Genomic DNA, 21,042 nt, shown 5'->3' on the forward strand with positions numbered 1-21,042 from the left:
CATCACCACTAAAGAAAGAATTATACAACGTTATAAAGCAACTATGCTCCAATAAAAATTAATTTCAAATAAATTATAGCAAGTGAACATGATGATTTCTTTTAAAGCAAAAAAAAAAATTCAAAATTAAGATATTTTAAAAAGGTAACTATCCATATGGTAGGTGTGTATCAGTCTGCTTGGGCTGCCATAACAAAAAAATCATAGACTGGGCAGCTTAAACAATAGAAATTTATTTTCTTCTAGTCCTGGAAGCTGGAAGTCTAAGATCAAGGTTTCAGCCAATTCAGTTTCTGGCAAGGGCTCTCTTCCTGGCGTGTAGTTGGCTGTCCTCTCTGTTTGTCCTCATAGAGCCTTTCATACACAAAAGGGTGAGGAGTATGGGTGGAGAGAGCACGAAGTAGAGAAGTGCTCTCTGGTGTCTCTTCTCACAAGGACACTAATCCTATTGGATCAGGGTCTCACTCCTATGACCTCAGTTCAGTTCAGTCACTCAGTCGTGCCCAACTCTTTGCGACCCCATGGACTGCAGCACGCCAGGCCTCCCTGTCCATCACCAACCCCCAGAGTTTACTCAAACTCATGTCCATTGAGTCGGTGATGTCATTCAACCATCTCGTCTTCTGTCGTCCCCTTCTCCTCCTGTCTTCAATCTTCCCCAGCATCAGGGTCTTTTCAAATGAGTCAGATCTTCACATCAGGTGGCCAAAGTATTGGAGTTTCAGCTTCAACATCAGTCCTTCCAATGAACACCCAAGACTGATCTCCTTTAGGATGAACTGGCTGGATCTCCTTGCAGTTCAAGGGACTCTCAGGAATCTTCTCCAGCACCACAATTCAAAATCATCAATTCTTCTGTGCTCAGCTTTCTTTATAGTCCAACTCTCACATTCATACATGATTACTGGAAAAATCATAGCCTTGACTAGACAAACCTTTGTTGGCAAAGTAATGCTTAACTGCTCACTGGGTGCTCAGTCACTCCCCCAGCGGCTAGTAATGATGCTGGGCCATGGTCCTCAAGTTTGAGCCTGCATCAGAATCACCTGGCTTGATGAAAGCCGGATTGCCCAACCCACCCCCAAGTTTCTGATTCAGTAGGTCTCAGTTCAGTTCAGTCGCTCAGTCATGCCCGACTCTGCGACCCCATGGACTGCAGTGTGCCAAGCCTCCCTGTCCATTGCCCACTCCTAGAGTTTGCTCAAACTCATGTCCATTGAGTTGATGATGCCATCTAACCGTCTCATCCTCTGTCGCCTCCTTCTCTTCCTGCCTTCAATCTTTCCCAGCATTAGGGTCTTTTCCAATGAATCAACTCTTCTCATCAGGTGACCAAAGTATTGGAGTTTCAGCCTCATCATCAGTCCTTCCAATGAGTATTCAGGGTTGATTTCCTTTAGGATTGACTGGTTTGATCTCCTTGCTGTCCAAGAGGCTCTCAAGAGTCTTCTCCAGTACCACATATGAGTTTTGGAGGGACACAACACTCTGCCCATAAGAGTCAGTAAGGACTCATCTTTGAGTTGAGTAACTGAATTTTTCCAAATGCAACTCTGATTTTTCATCATTGTGTCTAAGAGACTTTCTTCTTCCTGGCTATCCTGTTTTTATTCCCTTTTTAAACAGGAGAGGCAAATGACCAAATGAAATTGTCCTTATGGCCCTTTGCTGACCCGTTCCAGAACTCTGAGTTTGCTCTCAAAATGACTCATACACACCTTGTTTGGCAAGCCCTGAACAATAGCTCTGGGGTCCCGAAAATCCATTTTCCCTTGTGTCACTTAGTGGTTTTGAGCATAGGTCTTTAGGTCTCTAAGACCAAAATGATCCACAACCCAGTAGTGAAGATTTTTATGGGTTGGTCTTTCGAATTTCAATCATGATATTCTAGTTCTGCAATAAACAAAGTGAAAGCTGCTGGTATGTTTACCACACTAATTGGCCAACCAGTTTAGGAAAACAAAAATGAAGATGAGATGAAAACCACTTACTGTCCCTGAGCCAGCTGGTATTTATGGTGGGAGTTTATAATATATTTCTGTTGCTCAAGCCACCTAGTCTATGGTGTTTGTTGTGGTGGCCCAAGCAGACTAATACAGTGGCCATATGGATATTTATTATTTTTAAAAATCTCATTTTTAATAGATTTCCTTGGTAGTAAATCACTTCATGGAATGTTTTTTGGCACCTTCTACTTGCCAAATAGATGTTGATTTCGGAGCCTTTCACTGTATTAAAGTATGACTGTGCATTTTTGGTAATTTTACCTTTGAGAGCTCCAACTCTAGTATTGTTTTTAGCTCTGCACGAAACACAGAATCAAGGTGTCACAATATTATGAGTCTGCTTGGAAGCTTTGTTTCAGATGAAAACTCTGCTTACAGCCTATCTACTGAAATAAAAGAGCGTTTTCTCCTTAGGGCTGTGGAATTTTCCCTTTCATCTTATTTACAAAGGTCTTCTATTTATTCCTCTTACCAAACAGGAAAGTAAATTAGATTGTTGACATCACTACAGTCAATGAATGCTCAATAAGTGTTGGATGAATGGACATATGGGGAAACACAATTATTGCAGTTTCCACTTTCACATGAAAAAATTGAATTATAGAATTTTGTGGCTTGGAAGTATTATAATTCACCAAGTCAAACTTCTTTCTTCTGGACATCTTTGAAGAAGTTATTCTCCTAAGCATTTATTAACAATAATAATAATAACTAACATTTCCTGAGTGTTTACCGTGTGCCAAACACAGTTCCAAGTGCTCTTCCTAGATTATCCCAGTTAATTTTATGTAACAGCAGTCACTGTTATATAAAAGAATGTCCTGGAGCACAAGTGGGTCTTCTTTGTCTATTAATCCCTTCTCCAATACTCCATTCGGTAAGACACTTTCAAGATTTCTTCTCTCTCTAGGAGCATCCTACGCACACACCTTTCCACCAGTTCCCAAGGAAACCTAATTGGAAAAGTAAAACATGCCACCTCTGTCAAAGAGAGTGTTCTTAATGCTTCAATAATGAAAGAGGACAGATATAGGAGGAGAAGCACATCATCCCTGTTCCAAGATGATGCTGTTTTGTTGGGCATATTCTTCCCCTGAGGTTCCACTGGCCTTTGAACATGGAATGCTGGAGTCTGGAAATAACCCGCCTCCTGTTTCATTGCTTGCTAAAGTGAGCCTCAGGAAAGTTTATGATTGTAAAGGGCTTAATTCATCTCCTCCAGTGTCCCCTAGATATTCATTTTAGAAGTAGCCAGTACAGGATTATCCACCGTTATGAGAATCAGGGGTGACATCAAGCAATGAAATGCCCATAAAATCTCAAGCCCTCATTTCGGTGTGCTTGCCTATCACCGCATCCTGTCTCAAACCTAAGCTAAATTTCTGCACATTTTTCTTGGACAGAGATGCTAAAGGACAAGTCTTTCTTTTTCACCTGTATTTGGAGTTCTGACATTCATTGATATCTTATCAGTATCCACATTTCTTTTGTAAAAAAAAATTATTGCAGTATAGTTGCTTTACAATATTGTGTAAGTTTCTGCCACAGAGCAAAGTACATCAGTTATATGGATGTGTGCGTGTGTGTGTGTGTGTGCCCTTTTTTTGGATTTCCTTCCCATCTAGATCACCACAGAGCATTGAGAAGAGTTCCCTGTGATATACAGTGGGTTCTCATTAATTATCTATTTTATCCATAGCAGTGTATATACGTCAATCCCAGTCTCCCAATTCATCCCACTCCTCCTTTCCCCCCTTGGTGTCCACACATTTGTTCTCTATGTCTGTGTCTTTGTTTCTGCTTCGCAAATAGGTTCATCTGTACCATTTTTCTAGATTGCACATACATGTGTTAATATACGATACTTGTTATTATCTTTCTGACTTACTTCTAAATTTGTACCTGACTCTTTGGAGATGTCGCTCAAGGAGGTAGAGGAGGGAAGAGAGCATCACAGTGGCCCCACACACTCCCACACACACTCCCAAATCTTCCCTTCATTTCCCCTTCAAAGCTGCCTTGGATGCTATAAGAAAAATACCACAGACTGTGTAGCTGACTAATGAAAATTTATTTCTTACAATTTGGGAGGCTGAGAAGTCCAAGATTATGTGGCTGTTGCAGCCTGCTTCCTGCATCGTAAAAGGACATTTAGTCAGTATGTCCTCATATGGCAGAAGGGCAAGCTAGCTTCCCAGTTATGTATAAGGACACTAATCCCAGTCATGAAGCCTCCGCCACCCTGACCTGATCACCTCCCCAAGACTCCACCTCTGAACACCATCACTGTAGGGGTTAGGGTTTCATCATACGAATTTTAGAGGGACACAAATATCCCATCCATAGCAGACTCAAGAAAAAGAGTGCACCTAAGAATCAGGTGTTTCTGGTCAGCTTTTTCAAGAAAGTGGGCCATCCAAACCACCAGAAATTAAGCTCAAGAAAATCAAACAAAATTATGTCAGTTACATGCTTAGTGTTTGTCATAGCTAGCATTGCTATTTCAGTAGATTTGATTTACTTCGAAAAGCTGAGAAGCCAGGTGTAATTGAACATAAAGCACATTCATACCTGTTTTTTAGGAGTGAGGAGGGAAGGCCATGTGATATTTTGGAAGAGCCTTGGGTTGGGTGTGAAAGGAACCTGGCACTGTGACCTTCCTTCTTTCTGCATATCATTTCATCTTAGGGTCCTCAAGTAATGGGGGTGGGCTCAACGACCCGGGACTCCTCCAGCTCTGAGATTCTAGGGCCCTAAAGCTCCTCTACTAAATGATTGCAGAGGTCTATGATTGCAGCTTGTCTTTCATGATCATTCAGTGTCCATATGATGGAAATGAGTGACAAATTCTTGGACAGGAAGGTAGTCCCACATTAAAACAATGCAGGGGACAAACAAACTCTGCTTCACAATGACAAGGTTTTAAAGGACTTTGGGGGTCTATAAAGGGGTGAGGTACACCAGTTCCAGATGCCTTGCAGGTGGTATGGATGTGTTCTTTCTCTATTCCAGCATTTCCATTGACTTGCCTGAGGGCACACAGCTAGTTAGTTGCAGAGATGAGATTAAGGACAGAAAGGAAGAGGATTAATGTTTGCTGATCCCCTGGTCTCTTTCAGGTACTGTGCATCCTGTGATTGCCCCAGTCTATAGATGAATGCCTCCCATGTTGCCTAGATATTTCACTTGTTTTATTAGTGGCTTTTGTTGAGGGTGACACTTTTAATATTCTTGATGCACTCACCCACCCAGCCTCATGTCTCAGGCTTGATGAATGTTTTTATGGATAGTTTTTCCCACTCCCCACCCCTGGGGACCCTGTTGGGGATTTGTAGCATACACCACACTCCATGAGCTTTGCCCTGCTTGATCATTCATGTGGGCACCTGTGTGGCTGTACAATGTAGAGGTATAACTGAGGTTTTTTCCTACAGATATATTATAGAATCAGCAGCAATAATAAATGCATTAGGGACTATTATTTTTAAGTAGAAGTACAAATCACTTCCTGGAGAAGGGAATGGCAACCCACTCCAGTATTCTTTCCTGGAAAATTCCATGCACAGAGGGGCCTGGCGGGCTACAGTCCATGGGGTTGCAAAGAGTCAGACATGACTGAGTGACTAACGCTACTACACTACAAATCACTGTAAATCTTCACCTGCCCCCAGCTTGACCTTGGCCCAGTGTTTTAGCATAAATGAATTCTGTTTCTACATAGATATGAAAGTACTGGCCTTGTACTTTATCGAGCATCATGCCCCACTGAAGGGACTTTCCAGTGAAAAGAGGTGGCATTCTGTAGTGCTGAACTGAGTGGCCCTTTTGTGGGGGTTAAAGGACAATCAAACCCCCACCAAGTTGAGAGCGAGGCAGGTTCAGGTTATCCTCTGAGACTGATCCTTGTGAACTGGAGATGAGATGTTATTACCGATCAATAAAACTGAACTCAAAGATGGCCTATTTTCAGATGCCTCCCGGGCGTTCATTTTAATTCTCTGCTAACAGAGATTGCATTAAAGTGGGCTCACCTTCACACTGAAATTCTGCACAGTGCCCTTCACAGATAAAAACAAGAAATTGTGTTGCTTCCAAGAAATATTTTTCTGGCTGGAGAAGCAGCTACTGGACTAACGAATCCAACCCAGGCCCCTCCACTGGAAACCTGACAATTATGCTGGGGCAAACCATCCAGACCAGGTACAAGTGGAAGTAGTACAAGAATCACGTGCAAAGAAGCTGAACAAATCCTCATGCTACTAGACCACAAACAAGACAGACTGTTGCCATCCCACCCATTCACTAGATAAAGGAAAATAAAACTAAGTTGCTTGCTCCAGAGACCTCCCAATAGGTGCTGACCCCTGGAACTGTTCTTGTCTAACTGTAGGTAGGTATTCTGATAGCCAGACCTCTAGATTCCAACCTTCAGTATTGATAAATGAATCCAAGAAGGTAGTTATCCATTTATCACAATGTTGTCACATAGAGTAACATCTCACCTCTGTCTCTTCTCCTCTCTTTCTCTCTCTCTCCCTCTCTCTCTCTCTCATAAAGTTATCCCCAAAATTCTGTAGGATCACTGCAGAGTTGTATTTTTAGGTCTGTCCCACCTTGCTTCACAAAGATTTGGAGCTGCTTGCAAAATACATCTGATGAAAAAAAAAAGGTTAAAATGACTATTTTGAGAAAAATGCAGCAAAGGATGGAAAAGATAGGGGGAAATGTATCAGTAAGACTAGACTAGAAAAGACTAGACTAAGGTGAGCTCAGATCCCAGTACTATGGTTGCTGGCCAGGGGTTACAAATTTGCCTCTGAACTCCCCAGTGCAAAGAAATAAATAGCATCATTTCCCTGATTCACAGATGTCTCAAAGTTTCTAGAAGAAGCATGAATTTTCCTAGTGCTGAGATGTGAAAGATTTTTCTCCCTTGATTCTTCATAAAGAGGCCACCAGATCAGCTAGGATAAGGTTTCACCGTTAGCAACCAAAAGCCCAAAATGACAGCGACTTAAATGAGATAGAATTTTATGTCTCTCCCAAGTCTTTATAGGCAGCCCAGGGCCAGAATGGCTCTTGATGGGTGTCAAAAGTCAGATCCTTTTATACTTTTTCTCCACCTTGTGGGTCCAAGACGACTGTTCAGATTCTGGCCAAAATATCCCCATTCCTGGCAGTCGGAAGGAGGAATGAGTGATGAAGGATACACCTCCACCCTTTAAAGACACATCCCAGAAGTTGCAGAAGATACTTCCCATTCCATCTCATTGGCCAGAACTTAATCCCATGACAACACCTTGCTACAAGAAAGGTTGGAAATAGAGACTTTATTCCAGGCCCAGGTAAAAGGAGGCCTTCTGTCACTAAAGCACAAGGGCAATATGTTAGGTTTCTAGAGCTGCCATTAAAAAAAAAAAGAAAAATCAGAGGCCAGGTGGCTTAAACCCCAGAAATTTATTTCCTCACAGTTCTGGAGGCTGAACATCCAAGATCAAGGTGTCCAGAGGTTGTTTTCCACTGAGGCCCCTCTCCTTATGGTTGGCTGCTTTCTTGCTTTTTCCTCACATGGTCTTTCCTCCAAGCATGCACATCCCTGATATCTCTCTGAGTCCTAACCTCCTATTATAAGGATACCAATCGCAAGACCCATCATAATGGCCTCATTTTAACCTAATCACCTTTTTAAGGGCCTGGTCTGCAGTCACAGCTAAGGTCCTGGGGGCTGGGACTTCAACACAGGAGTTTGGAAAAGACACAATTCAATCCATAAGAGGCAGAATATATACTAGAGAACAATCAGAAGCTCTTGCTGGGTCATTTGCCAGCATCCTCGTAATAGATAAAGAATAAATTCTTTGGTGCTGTTTGTTTTGTCTCTCCAAATTTGACTTGAAATTCAAATCTCTTGATCCTCCACCACCTACTCCTCCTGCCAGGCTGCACTGGCTTCTTCAAGATTGGACAACCAGAGCGTCACTGTGTGGAAACTTAGAGTCACGTGTTTAGTCTCAGGTTTTCCATGTCAGGGATTGTTGTTTAGTTGCTAAGTTGTGTCTGACTCTTTGCAACCCGATGGACTGTAGCCCACCAGGCTCCTCTGTCCGTGGGATTCTCCAGGCATGAATACTGGAGTGGGTTGCTGTGCCCTCCTCCAGGGGATCTTCCTGACCCAGGGATCAAACCCACATCTCTTACATCTCCTACATTGGCAGGTGGGTCCTTTACCCACTAGCCCCACCTGGGAAACCTGTGTCAGGGCTTGCAAAATCAGTAATTGCTGCCCTGATTTTGCATAATTCTAGGGATTCTACGGAGACCCCAGATCTTACACCATTCTAAACCCTTCTATCACGAGACAGTTGACTTTTTCTTTCTGGATCATTTTTGCATTTTCTCTGGATATGCTACAGAAGTTTTAGGAGGTAAGGATGGGTTATTGCAAGGTCAAAGCCAGGATGCCACAACTCCAGGAAAAACTGGAAAATCATTGCCCAGCCTCTCCCGGGGTTGAGACAAATGATCATGCCAGCAGCCCCAGCTTGGGCAAAGGCAAAACAAGCCCCAGACTTGGAACAGTACTTTTTTTCCACTTTTCTAACTAGCTTGCAAGCTGTCACCCATTGAACCAGGGTGAGATTGCACTTGGCAAAAAGACAAAGAGAATTTCCCCTAAGACATGCTGACAGCCTTGCTCCCTGGGTACCTCTCAAATCCTGTGCAGGGTTCTGGGCCCCTGAACTTCTATCTATGGCAAGCTTCATCCACAAGAGGCCATGACGTCCCCACAGAGAGCACTGTTTGTGTAGCCTGAAACCCAGCATCTTCTCCTTGTCCATTTCTGCCGCAGCAACGGCCACCTTAACTTCAGCTTTTGGAAGCCGTACAATATAGCTAATTGTTTGCGTTGGACGGTAGTGTGTTTAGAGCTTATGCATCTAAACAGACAATTATTTTCCACTATTTGCTGGTGGCACTGTCTGCCTGGTGACTTTGGCAGATGGAGAAAGGAGCTAATCCGTAGGTTATAAGCAGAAGGGTTATTGATGAAATGTCACCATCTGTTGGTGTCATTAAAATGATATGAGTCATAAAGAGTTGCTTTTGCTTTTTTCTCTGAAAAAAGGTTAACTTAGAGTTTAGAGAGAAGTTTCTAGATTGCAGATGGCAATGGGGGACCTGACTGTGGGGTGGGGGTGGGGGGTGGGGGGGAGTGTCCATTCTGGAAGGGGGAGGAGCTTGATGATCTCACCAGATCAGATTGATGGGTCTTCAAAGAAGTGCTAGACTCCTCTCTGTCTGAATAAAACCACTCACCTTGCATGAGGCAGGGTACTTATTATGTGTGATGTAAGGTCTCAACTCTCCCATGATCCTCCCTATTCCTGAGGCATCTCCCAGATGGGGAGCAGAAGGTCATTCATTTGGATTAAAACAAGAAAGATCATATCTGGAAGAGAACAGTTAACATGCACCTCTTTTCTAGTCTTCACTGGTCTCATTACACAGAGATTATTCATGTAGTCAACTGACCCCTTGGGAGGCTGGGTGAGCCCTATAGAGAGTGATATTTGCTACATCTGCTGCATCTTCTGGGAGAAGGTGGAGGTGGCTCAGAAGAGGAACCAGGAACAGCACGCCCAAGCTTCTGTCAGGGGTAGGAGCCCTAGGGATGTGTGAAGGAAACGGTGGATGGACCCTACGTAGCAAAAGAAACAGCTTTTGCTTTTGTTGACTTTCTCTGTTGACTTCCTGTTTTCAGTGTCATTGATTTTTTCTCTGATTTTTATTATCTCTTTTCTCCTGCTTACTTTGGATCTAATTTGTGCTTCATTTTCTTGTTTCCTAAGGTGGAAACGTAGATGACTGGTTTTAGATCCTCTTTTTCCAACATATTGCAGAACAAAGAGATGGAGAACATAAGAAGCATATTTAATGAAGATCCAGACAACCCAAATAATGTGCACCAACTTCGTAATTCTGCCTTATTACCTAATCCTCTTAATTCCCTTGTATTTGGTGTTTAAAATTCTTTCACCTGCTGCCAAGGACATACACTCATATAGAAAGAACCTTTTTCAGTATGGCTTAAGATAAGCTTTTTTAATTATTTGTTTCAACTCCTGGAGAGAAAGTGAGGGTAATTGTGTAAGCCACTAAAACTCCTTTTGGCAGTATTAGGGTATGCATTATAAATAAGTAAACATGACACGGTAGCAAGTCGGGTGTCACACTCATTCCTCTCTCTAGTCGCATGCTTTTCCTGTAGACCACATGGCCTGAGACTGGCCCACCTACCACCTCCCTAGGGAGAGGTGCTGGTGGGATTCATTGCTACTGCTTGAAATACTCCAGGATACTGGAAGCAAGAGTCCCAGGTGGGGGACACAGGGGAGCAGGAGCTGTGCGGGTTATTTATGTGGTCTCAAAAGGAAGCATCAGTGGAAAATTCCTGTTGATATTTTTAGATCTGACGCACGGTCCTGCCTGCTACACTTTCATTTTTAAACAAGCAGGGAAGGGAGTGATGGATGCTATCTGCAGTACTGTGTTGGAGGTTTGGAGGGTCCATCTGACAGGCTAACGGTCATCCTGCCAGGCCCTGTTCTATCTTCTGCCCCTTTTTGCTCTGGGAGTTCAAAAGCTGCTGGCTTCAGCAGGCAGCAAATAAAACACAGGCTGCTTGCTGCCTGGACAGAAACACTGAGATTTACCCCCTAGCTCTGCGGCCCTGTGCACTCCACACCCACAGGTTTAGCACCTCTTACTTCCATTCTCTTACTTCTCTACGAATGCAACATTGTTGTTTAGTTGCTAAGTCATGTCCAATTATTTGCCACCCGGTGGACTGTAGCCCGCCAGGCTCCTCTGTCCATGGGATTCTCCGGGCAAGAATACTGGAGTGGGTTGCCATGCCCTTCTCCAGGGGATCTTCCCAACCCAGGATGGAACCCGAGAATTCTTTTACCACTGAGCCAAATATATGTTGCATTCAACAGGTGAAACCTGCAAATGCAACATAGATTTGCATAATTGGGGTCTTTTGCTATGCAGACGTGGTTTCTCCTATGAAGTTTGTGGATCGGAGCTGTAATTCACTCCAGTTGAAATTATCAATTCAGGAAACTAGAGAATATTCAGGGAAAGGAAAGTGAAGTGAAGTGAAGTCACTCAGTCATGCCTGACTCTTTGCGACCCCATGGACTGTAGCCCACTAGGCTCCTCCATCCATGGGATTTTCCTGGCAAGAGTCCTGGAGCGGGTTGCCATTTCCTTCTCCAGGGGATCTTCCCGGCGCAGGGATAGAACCCGGGGCTCCCACATTGTAGGCAGACACTTTACCATCTGAGCCACTAGGGAAGATAAAAAGGAAAGGAAGTTCTTAAATCCTCATGGCTGAGCAATGTATTTCTTGTTCCTGAGATTCAGACTATGACAGATGGGATTCTCTTATAGACCTAAAAAGTCCATGGATGAAAGCAGCTGAGATGACCCAAGAAAGTTCCTGGTGGGATCCCGAGATTCCTTCCTTGCTTTGTGGCCTGAGGACGTTATTGTCTTTTTTGTTTATTTTTTTATCTGTTTCTACAACAGAACACAGAGACGGGTGAAGATGAAGAGGACCAGCCTCTCAGCCTGGCCTGGCCTTCTGATCCACGCAAACAAGTCACATTCCTAATTGTTCTCCCCATAGTGTTTCCTCTCTGGATTACCTTACCTGATGTTCGCAAACCTGTAAGTAAAGCTTTTTTTTTTTTTTTCTTGTCGGGGGAGGTGGGGGACACAGCATATAACAAGAGCCTGCTTCTAAAAGGAAAGGAAGAAAGGATGACATATACACGTGCGTATGTATATATGTGCTTGAAATTTCTCTGGACAGATGCACCATAATAGTGATTGTTCTGGTTAGCAAATATACGTAATGAACCATCCCCCGAACTTAGTGGTGTGAAATGACAACCACGTTATTTTCCTCGTGGATCCTGTGGATCAGGGATTCAAATGGGCACACTGGGGATGGCTGGTCTCTGTTGCACAATGTCTGTGACCTCAGCTGGGAAGGCTCAGATGACTGGGGCCTAAAACTATCTGGTGGAGCAGGAAATGGCAACCCACTCCAGTACTCTTGCCTGGAAAATCCCATGGACGGAGGAGCCTGGTAGACTACAGTCCATGGGGTCACAAAGAGTCAGACACGACTGAGCGACTTCACTTTCACTTTTCACTTTCATGCATTGGAGAAGGAAATGGCAACCCGCTCCAGTATTCTTTCTTGGAGAATCCCAGGGACAGAGGAGCCCAGTGGGCTGCCATCTATGGGGTCACACAGAGTCGGACACGACTGAAGCGACTTAGCAGCAGCAGTAGGAGAACTATCTGAAGATTTCTTCACTCGTGTTTCTGGCACCTGAGCAGAGATGATTCAAAGTCTGGGCTCAGTTGGGATCGTCTCCTAGAGAACCTATTGTGTGACTGGGCTTCCTCACTATATGGCAGCATCAAGGTAGTCAGATGTCTTACATAAGAGGTCCAGGCTCCAAGAGTCAGTGTTCTTACCACACAAGGAAATGCTCCTTGGTCTCTGGTTAATCTAGTCTCAGCAGTCACATAGAGTCACCTCCACTGAACTCTACTAGTCAGAGCAATCATAAATCTGTCTAGGGCAACAAAATATTTATCAGTGTCCTACAGCACATGACACCCTTGATGGCAGCAATTTCAAAGAATTTGCAACCATGTTTTAAAACTACCACAGTGATTGTCTCTGCAAAGGGGAAATGAAGGTCTGAGGCAGAAGGGTGACTTACATTTTGTTGACTATTTGTGTACACAAATTACTCATTCAATTCAAAAAATAATTTAAAGCAATGCATTCATGTGGTATAAACGTGTACATGTCTGATCTGCTCCCTCCAGGATTATCAGTACCATAATCAATATTATTATCTTCCACGATTATGTACTGGGTGCTATGAACACAATACCATCTTATAATCAGCAAAGTACAGTCTGAATGTAGATCAGCTTAAAAGAACATCCCCTCCAGTGTTGTCAAACTGGGTTCTTGGGCCACTGGGTGAAAGAACTAATGAGAAATTTGAAAATAAAGAGAAACAGCTCCCCTTTTATATTACGGGCCTTCACACATGTACTCATTCAACAAAAGTGTATATCTACTAATTTTATATATATATATGCATAAGTAGAAAGAAACTTAGGCAAAAGGAGTTAACTAGCTCATGCCTGGTCACTTCCTAGGGCATGGAGCTAAGATTCACACCCAGGCCCATGTGACCACACAGCTTGGGCTCTTCCTCATATTTCTTGGTGCCAGAAGGTAAAAATACAAAAACATTTCTAAAAAGCATTTGGAATAGAATACTGCAATAACATCCAGCATAATTTAGCATCCTTCTTCAAAAGCCCCGCGATGATCCCACTTTCCTCATTTGCAAAAGACTGGAGAAGCATCCTGTCTCATTACTCTGTTCTGACCCAGAAATAAGCCAACCTGACAGAAAGCCTTGTCTTATCAAGTAGAGGCCAGGAATGACCCCAGCATAAAGACCCCTGGCATTAGACGTCTGCTAGGAAAGGGTGAATATAGCAGGTGTGGCTCATTTAAAGCACTATCTAGGTTTCTTTGTTCAAGATGCTGTTACAGAGCATCTGCTCGATACAAAGGCCTGGCTTCCTGGAAACCTGCAGTCAAATAGCTGGAATGCATTCAGTTTCTTCTTGGCTCCCATCACAAGGACATATCTGAGATGTACGTGCTCACACACGCTCACTCACTCATTGCCTCTCTCTCTCCCTCTCTGTCATCATTTCTCTGCTACTTACCTCAATGCTTTTGCTTAGCTCAGGGAGGAAAATGAGGGAGACAGACAAGGTTTTCTAAATCCCCACAGCAGGTCTAGTGGGATATGGCCCAGAGCAGAGGGGCCTGGTTCACTAATAAGACTGATCAATGTTATAGAGTAGATAACCAACATGGACCTATTGTATAGCACAGAGAACTAGACTCAGTGTCTTATAATAACCTATAAGGGAAGAAAATCTGAAGAATATGTACACAGTGTGTGTGTGTGTGTGTGTATATATATATATATATATATATATATGACTGAATCACTGTACTGTACACTTGAAACATATTGTAAATCAATTCTACATCGATTTGTGAATTTAATAATAATTTTTAAAATAACTTTGAAAGAAAAGAGTGATCAATGTCAGTGCACAACGGCTGGAGCCGTCAGGAAGACGTGCAGGAATGGGAGGAGGTTGCCAGCGACCTAATAAGGTCCTGGAACCTCAGGGCTGGGTGGGACTCGGAGCAAAGGCTGGCAGAGTACTCATTCCCTCTGTGATCCGAGTCAAGGAAGCTGTTAGGGAAGATCAGCGTTCTCAACCAGGGACTCCTGGACCACAAACAGGACTTCACCATGGCTATAGTTAGACCTACTCTAGCTGATGCCATAATCCCCAGGGTGCAAAGCAAGCAGATGCAGCTGAACAGGATACTCCCCGTGCAGTGCCGCTGACTGGTCATTTGCTGAGCGGTACCCCACAGGAGCCAGCCCCTACAGCGTGTACTTGGGGTGGCCAGTGGGATTTTTCCTCACTGTACCCCCAAGGGCCATCGCTGGATGGACTGGATGTTTTCCTGTCTTTTTCTGAGTATACCATGTGCTGTTCCAAGCAGAAATGAGGCTCTTTGGTAGAAACTTAGGTGTTTGTAGATTTCCTCAGCAAATATTTATTGAACACATATTATATGCCAGGCATCAGGCTTTCTGCCCTAAAAGAGACATGAAGTCACATCAGTCACAATTCCTCTTTTAAAAAAAAAAAAAATGTTTTGGCCACACCACGCTGGCATGTGGGATCTTAGTTCCCCGACCAGGGATCAGACTCACATCCCCTGCATTGCAAGTGCAGAGTCTTAACCACTGGACCTCCAGGAAAGTCCCACAGTTCCCATTTTTAAGTTGCTCTAAACTCAGTAGAGGAAACAAAGCCCATCCCTATAGAACTACAGGGCCAGATTGCACAGCCTTACTAGTGAGAGCAGTTAGACTCAAACCCCGGTCTCCTGACTCTGGAGCATTCTCATACTACCATGTTGACTACAGTGGTTTTTCCCACATGACACATGCATTGTGCAATCATGGAAAAGTCACATCTCAAATCTCAACCTCATATTTCCTCCTTTGTGAAATGCAGGAGTGGAGGAAGATCTCTAGATTTCCGGCCAGCTGTAACATTCTGTGATTCAGGAAAACATAGATAACCATCAATACGATAGTTCCAGTTTACTCTCAGAGCATACTGGCTTGACTTACATGGTCATTCTTTGCATATATGGGATGCCAAACAAAAAAAGCATGCTGGTTGGTACAAAGGTCAGTAAGCAGCTTCTTGCTCATGCTCAGCTCAAGAGAGTTTCATTGGGTTTGATCTTGCATAAGTTAGCTTTTGTTGTGTAACACCCCAAAACTTAGTGACTTAAAACAAGTATTCTTTTAGCCCATAATCCTCCGAGTTGGAGATGTAACTGAGGCTCAGCCTGACAGTTCTACTGCTCACTTAACACAGCTGGAGGCTGGTATGTCAGCTGGAACACCTTGATTCTGTTTCATATGGTCTTCTGTCCTTAAGCAGTCTAGCCTGGGCTTACTCACATGACGGCCAAGTTCCAAGAGCAGTGAGAATGAAAGCCACAAAGCCGCAAAGATCTAGTTTAGAGTCTGCCTCCTGTCATTTCTACCACATTCTATTGGCCAGAGCAAGGCCTAAGGCCAGCCCAGATTCAAAGGCTTGGGAAACAGACTTTACCTCTCTGTGGAAGGAATTGTAAAGTGATGTGGCCATTTTTTTCAGTCTGCCACTATCCTCATGTCCTGCCACAGGGCCTCTTGAAAAATTACCCAGGGAGAGAAGAGACACTTGCTACTCCTCCGAGCCCGGTAGCTCTGTCTCCTGAGTAGTTTTTGACTTACCCATGGAGATGAACATTCCACACCTTGACAATAATTACAATGAAAACATGATTTTTTTTAATGTATACACATCTAGTTTTTCAGAGTAAATTATACCTCCACTTGTTTTTATTTCCACTTCATTTATATGCAAATTGTATGACAGTGTTTGTTGCATTATGCATACTTTCAGCTCAGATAATTAATGTGGGTTTCACATTTATAGTTTTCTTAAACTAATGGCTTTGTTTTAAAAGTCCAAGAACTGAAATGCAACCTTAATGAAGAATATGTCTTTGATGAAAATTGAAAATAATAAAGGAAACAAAGACCCCTCCAAAGTTATATTTTCTCATGGCCTAGGATGGGTGTTCTTCCAAAACAGGAATGCATTTCATGAGGTATCAAAACATGACCCATCAGATCTAGGAAGGTACTTAGAACTCACCCAGGATTTTGCAGTTTCTGTCATGCATTAGTTCATTCACCAAGTATTTATTACATGTCTACTATGAACCAAGGACAGTTCTAGCAAGGATGGAGTGATTGAGGCCCTGAGAGTTTGAGTGACCTGTCCAAGCAAGATCAGCTAATAAGAAGCAAAGCCAAGACTCTAGGCCAGATGTCTATGGTCATTTTCACCTCCCTGAGTTTCAGTTTTTTCATGTCTTAAAAATCAAATTGAGGTTAATATTATCTAATAACAACTCCCATTACTATCTGAGTACTTATTCCATGCACAGAGTTTGCTAGACATTTCATGTGCATGAAATCCTCAATACAACTAGATATTGTTATTCCCTTCATTTTACAGAAACTGAGACTTAGAGAGATGAAATAATATGTCCAATAATTTGTCCATTGCTGGTAATTGTTGAGCAAGGATTACTACTAGTCATAGTAATCCAGAGACCATACTTTTAATCTTTAACAGGATTGCTTTGAAGAACTTTGTTAAATATGTATGCCCCAGAACCTTGCATAGAGGAGATGCTCGGTGAATATTTTTTGAATTTAAATAAGTAAAGAGATGGCCAATTTGTGCAACCAGCTAATGTCCAGAAATGTTTTCTAATCCAAGAAAGTATCATTCTGATGTACTAAAAACTTCTAATGAGAACATTAGCTGTCAATTATACAAGTAAACCATTACATTGAGAACAAAATGGACACATGTGCCAGCCAGCATATGGACACAATTTGCTTTCTGCTAATTGGTGTGAGGCCCATCCCAGCAGATGTCAGAATGAGCCACCATTACAAACCATAAATTGACACATCAGACCTTGACTTGAAGAACTCTTTCTTCCTTGTAATAAATGTTAGTGTTAGTTGATCAGTCGTGTCCAACTCTGTGTGACCCTGTGGACTGCAGCCTGCCAGGCATCTCTGCCCAAGGGATTCTCCAGGCAAGAACACTGGAGTGGGTTGCCATTCCCTTCTCCGGGGGATCTTCCCAATCCAGGGATGGAACCCAGGTCTCCAGCATTGCAGGCAGATTCTTTTACCCACTGAGCCACCACGGAAGCCTTCCAATGAGACTGGTAACTAAATAACTGTACAGGTCCTACTGGGCAGTGATAACTGGAATGAGACCATAGAGTCCAAAAAAGAGGAATAACCAGGAAAAAATGAAAGGAGGAATTACCTGGGCTGTGAAATTGGAAATGATAAGGTAATTTGATGGTCCAGAAACACTTATCCAAACTGCTGATGCATGAAAAGTTGATGCTTCCAAAGAAAGAACTGTATGGAGGCTGGGTGAGGCAGATGGCCATACAGCTGGAATGCTAGTCTGTATTTCCCTGATGTTCTTTATTTTCTGACATTCAGAGCACAAGCTAGTATTATGATGATAATGATCATTAAGTGTCCAAAGCTGGGTATATTTTGAGCATTATTGGCCCTGTCTTTCTTTAGGAATGAGTATAACCTGGATTCCTAACATCTAAGAATATGTGCTGTATAGAGTCAGACAGACCTAGATTTGAATTTCATGTCTAGTTCAAGGTCTAGGTACAGAGTAAGTACCCAGACTTTTCCTACCCCTAGTTAAGGATGAAGACCTGAAATTTTACAAAGAAAAGTTATTTTTAATGTTTTTTTCAATGAGCCCCTAATCCAACACTAGGTACATTTATATGTCCAATAATTACTAGTTAGCTTCTTGATTAGACTTGTAAAAGATGATGCTGTGAAAGTGCTGCACTCAACATGTCAGCAAATTTGGAAAATTCAGCAGTGGCCTTTAGGACTGGAAAAGGTCGGTTTTCATTCCAGTCCCAAAGAAAGGCAATGCCAAAGCATGCTCAAACTACCGCACAATTGCACTCATCTCACATGCTAGTAAAGTAACGCTCAAAATTCTCCAAGCCAGGCTTCAGCAATATGTGAACCATGGACTTCCAGATGTTCAAGCTGGTTTTAGAAAAGGCAGAGGAACCAGCGATCAAGTTGCCAACATCTGCTGGATCATCGAAAAAGCGAGAGAGTTCCAGAAAAACATCTAATTCTGCTATATTGACTATGCCAAAGCCTTTGACTGTGTGGATCACAATAAACTGTGGAAAATTCTGAAAGAGATGAGAATAACAGACCACCTGATCTGCCTCTTGAGAAACCTGTATGCAGGTTAGGAAGCAACAGTTAGAACTGGACATAGAACAACAGACTGGTTCCAAATAGGAAAAGGAGTACGTCAAGCCTATATATTGTCACCCTGCTTATTTAACTTATATACAGAGTACATCATGAGAAACGCTGGGCTGGAGGAAGCACAAGCTGGAATCAAGATTGCTGGGAGAAATATCGATAACCTCAGATATGCAGATGACACCACCCTTATGGCAGAAAGTGAAGAAGAACTAAAGAACCTCTGATGAAAGTGAAAGAGGAGAGTGAAAAAGTTGTCTCAAAGCTCAACATTCAGAAAATTAAGACCATGGCCTCTGGTCCCATCATTTCATAGCAAATATATGGGGAAACGGTGGAAACAGTGTCAGACTTTATTTGGGGGGGGCTCCAAAATCACTGCAGATGGTGATTGCAGCCATGAAATTAAAAGACGCTGACTCCTTGGAAAGAAAGTTATGACCAACCTAGACAGCATATTAAAAAGCAGAAACATAACTTTGTCAACAAAGTTCTGTCGAGTCAAGGCTATGGTTTTTCCAGTAGTCATGGATGTGAGAGTTGGACTATAAAGAAAGCTGAGTGCCAAAGAATTGATGCTTTTGAACTGTGGTGTTGGAGAAGACTTTTTTTTTTATTGTTTTATTTTATTTATTGGACAGATCCCACAGCATGTGGGATCTTAGTTCTCCAACCAGGGATAGAACCCATGCTCCCTCCATTGGGAGCTCAGAGTTTAACCACTAGACCATGAGGGAATCCCCCTGGAGAAGACTCTTGAGAGTCCCTTGGGACTGCAAGGAGATCCAACCAGTCCATCCTAAAAGAGATCAGTCCTGGGTGTTCATTGGAAGGACTGATGTTGAAGCTGAATTGAAACTCCAGTACTTTGGCCACCTGATGCGAAGAGCTGACTCATTGGAAAAGACCCTGATGCTGGGAAAGATTGAGGGCAGGAGGAGAAGGGGACGACAGAGGATGAGGTGATTGGATGGCATCACTGACGAAATGGACATGAGTTTGGGTGGACTCTGGGAGTTGGTGATAGAAAGGGAGGCATGGCGTGCTGCAGTTCATGGGGTCACAAAGAGTCGGACACGACTGAGCAACTGAACTGAGCTGAACTGAACTGAACTGAAGCATCAAATTTTGAATTACAGAGGTTTCCACTAATACATTGATTTGAACTTGGCTGCTTTAAATCTTTAATCCAATTATTTATTTTCTGCCTCTTGACCGGGAATGTTTTATGTTTCAGGGATGATATTTTTCGGATGAGAAATATGTTGAAATAATTTGATTTTGACTTGTGACACTATATCAATGAAAAGATATGCAAAGTTACAAAAACTTAAATAATAATAAAATAATATTTACATACTTAGTATGCTAACTAACCTGGAAAGGGGACAGTCTGTGAAATAAGAAGTCTCCCAGGATATCCAGTCCGTGTGCCGTGTTATAAAGTGTGGAGATGGTACTCCGTATCCTCCCAGGATGTTCAGAATCAAGCTAAAGACAGGCTACTGCTCAAACCACACTTGTGGCCCCACAAAACAAGAGGGGCCCTTCTCTTCCCTGTGACACAACATGGCCATGGGAGATGAAACACTCATCACACCTAGGGTCCTGAAACAGTGACTTGTGACCAGAGGAAAAGAATGGAGACTCTAATCAGCCTAATGCCTTGCATGGGAAAACTTGGCACTGGCAATTCCAAGACTTAGAGAATCTCATCTCCAGCTGGAGCTGAACTCCTTGCTTTAAAGGAATTTGCTTTTTGGACTTTTCTGGTGGAGCAGTGGCTAAGTCTGTGCTTCCAGTGCATGAGGCCCAGGTTTGGTCCCTAGCCAGGGCTCAGATGATAAAGAATCTGCCAGCAATACAGGAGACCTGGGTTCAGTCCCTGGGTCAGGAAGATCCCCTGGAGAAGGGGAATGGCTACCCACTCCAGTATTGTTGCCTGGACAGAGGAGCCTGGCAGATTGCAGTCCATGGGCTCACAAAGAGTCAAACACAACTGAGCGACTAACAGGGAACAAAGAACCTACATGCTACAACTAAAGATCCTGCATGCCACAACTCAGACCCAGTGCAGCCAAATAAATTAATTAATTTTTTTAAAAAAAGGAATTTGCTTTCAAAGTAACTGTCTCATCCTCCACTTTGAAAAATTGATTACTTTTTTTCCCCCATAACCCATTAAATAGTACTCAGGTCCTCAGAAAGAGTCTGAGTCTGAAATGTGAAAATATTTCCACCAAATGTTTCAGGAGAAACATTTAAGAATAAGGTTGTGCCTACTTACTGGGGTCTGATGTTTTCCCCAGTTGAATCAATCCCCCTGACCTTACAGACATCCATACTAACCAGTGGCCCAAGAAAATCCACAGCCATTGAGAGAAAGAAAATGATTATTG

General features: G+C 42.9%; 1 protein-coding gene across 2 annotated transcripts in view; it reads left to right on the forward strand.

Moving 5' to 3' along the window:
• The window catches only part of SLC24A2 (solute carrier family 24 member 2), a 268,489-nt gene that overhangs the window by 238,531 nt on the left and 8,916 nt on the right, over positions 1 to 21,042 (forward strand). For both annotated transcript variants that reach the window (XM_065908195.1, XM_065908196.1), the window contains one exon: positions 11,610 to 11,741. In XM_065908195.1, coding sequence (XP_065764267.1) covers positions 11,610 to 11,741 — 132 coding nt within the window. The remainder of the gene's footprint in view (positions 1 to 11,609; positions 11,742 to 21,042) is intronic.

Source organism: Muntiacus reevesi, chromosome 17 (genome assembly GCF_963930625.1).
Source record: "Muntiacus reevesi chromosome 17, mMunRee1.1, whole genome shotgun sequence".
Taxonomy (NCBI): Eukaryota; Metazoa; Chordata; class Mammalia; order Artiodactyla; family Cervidae; genus Muntiacus; species Muntiacus reevesi.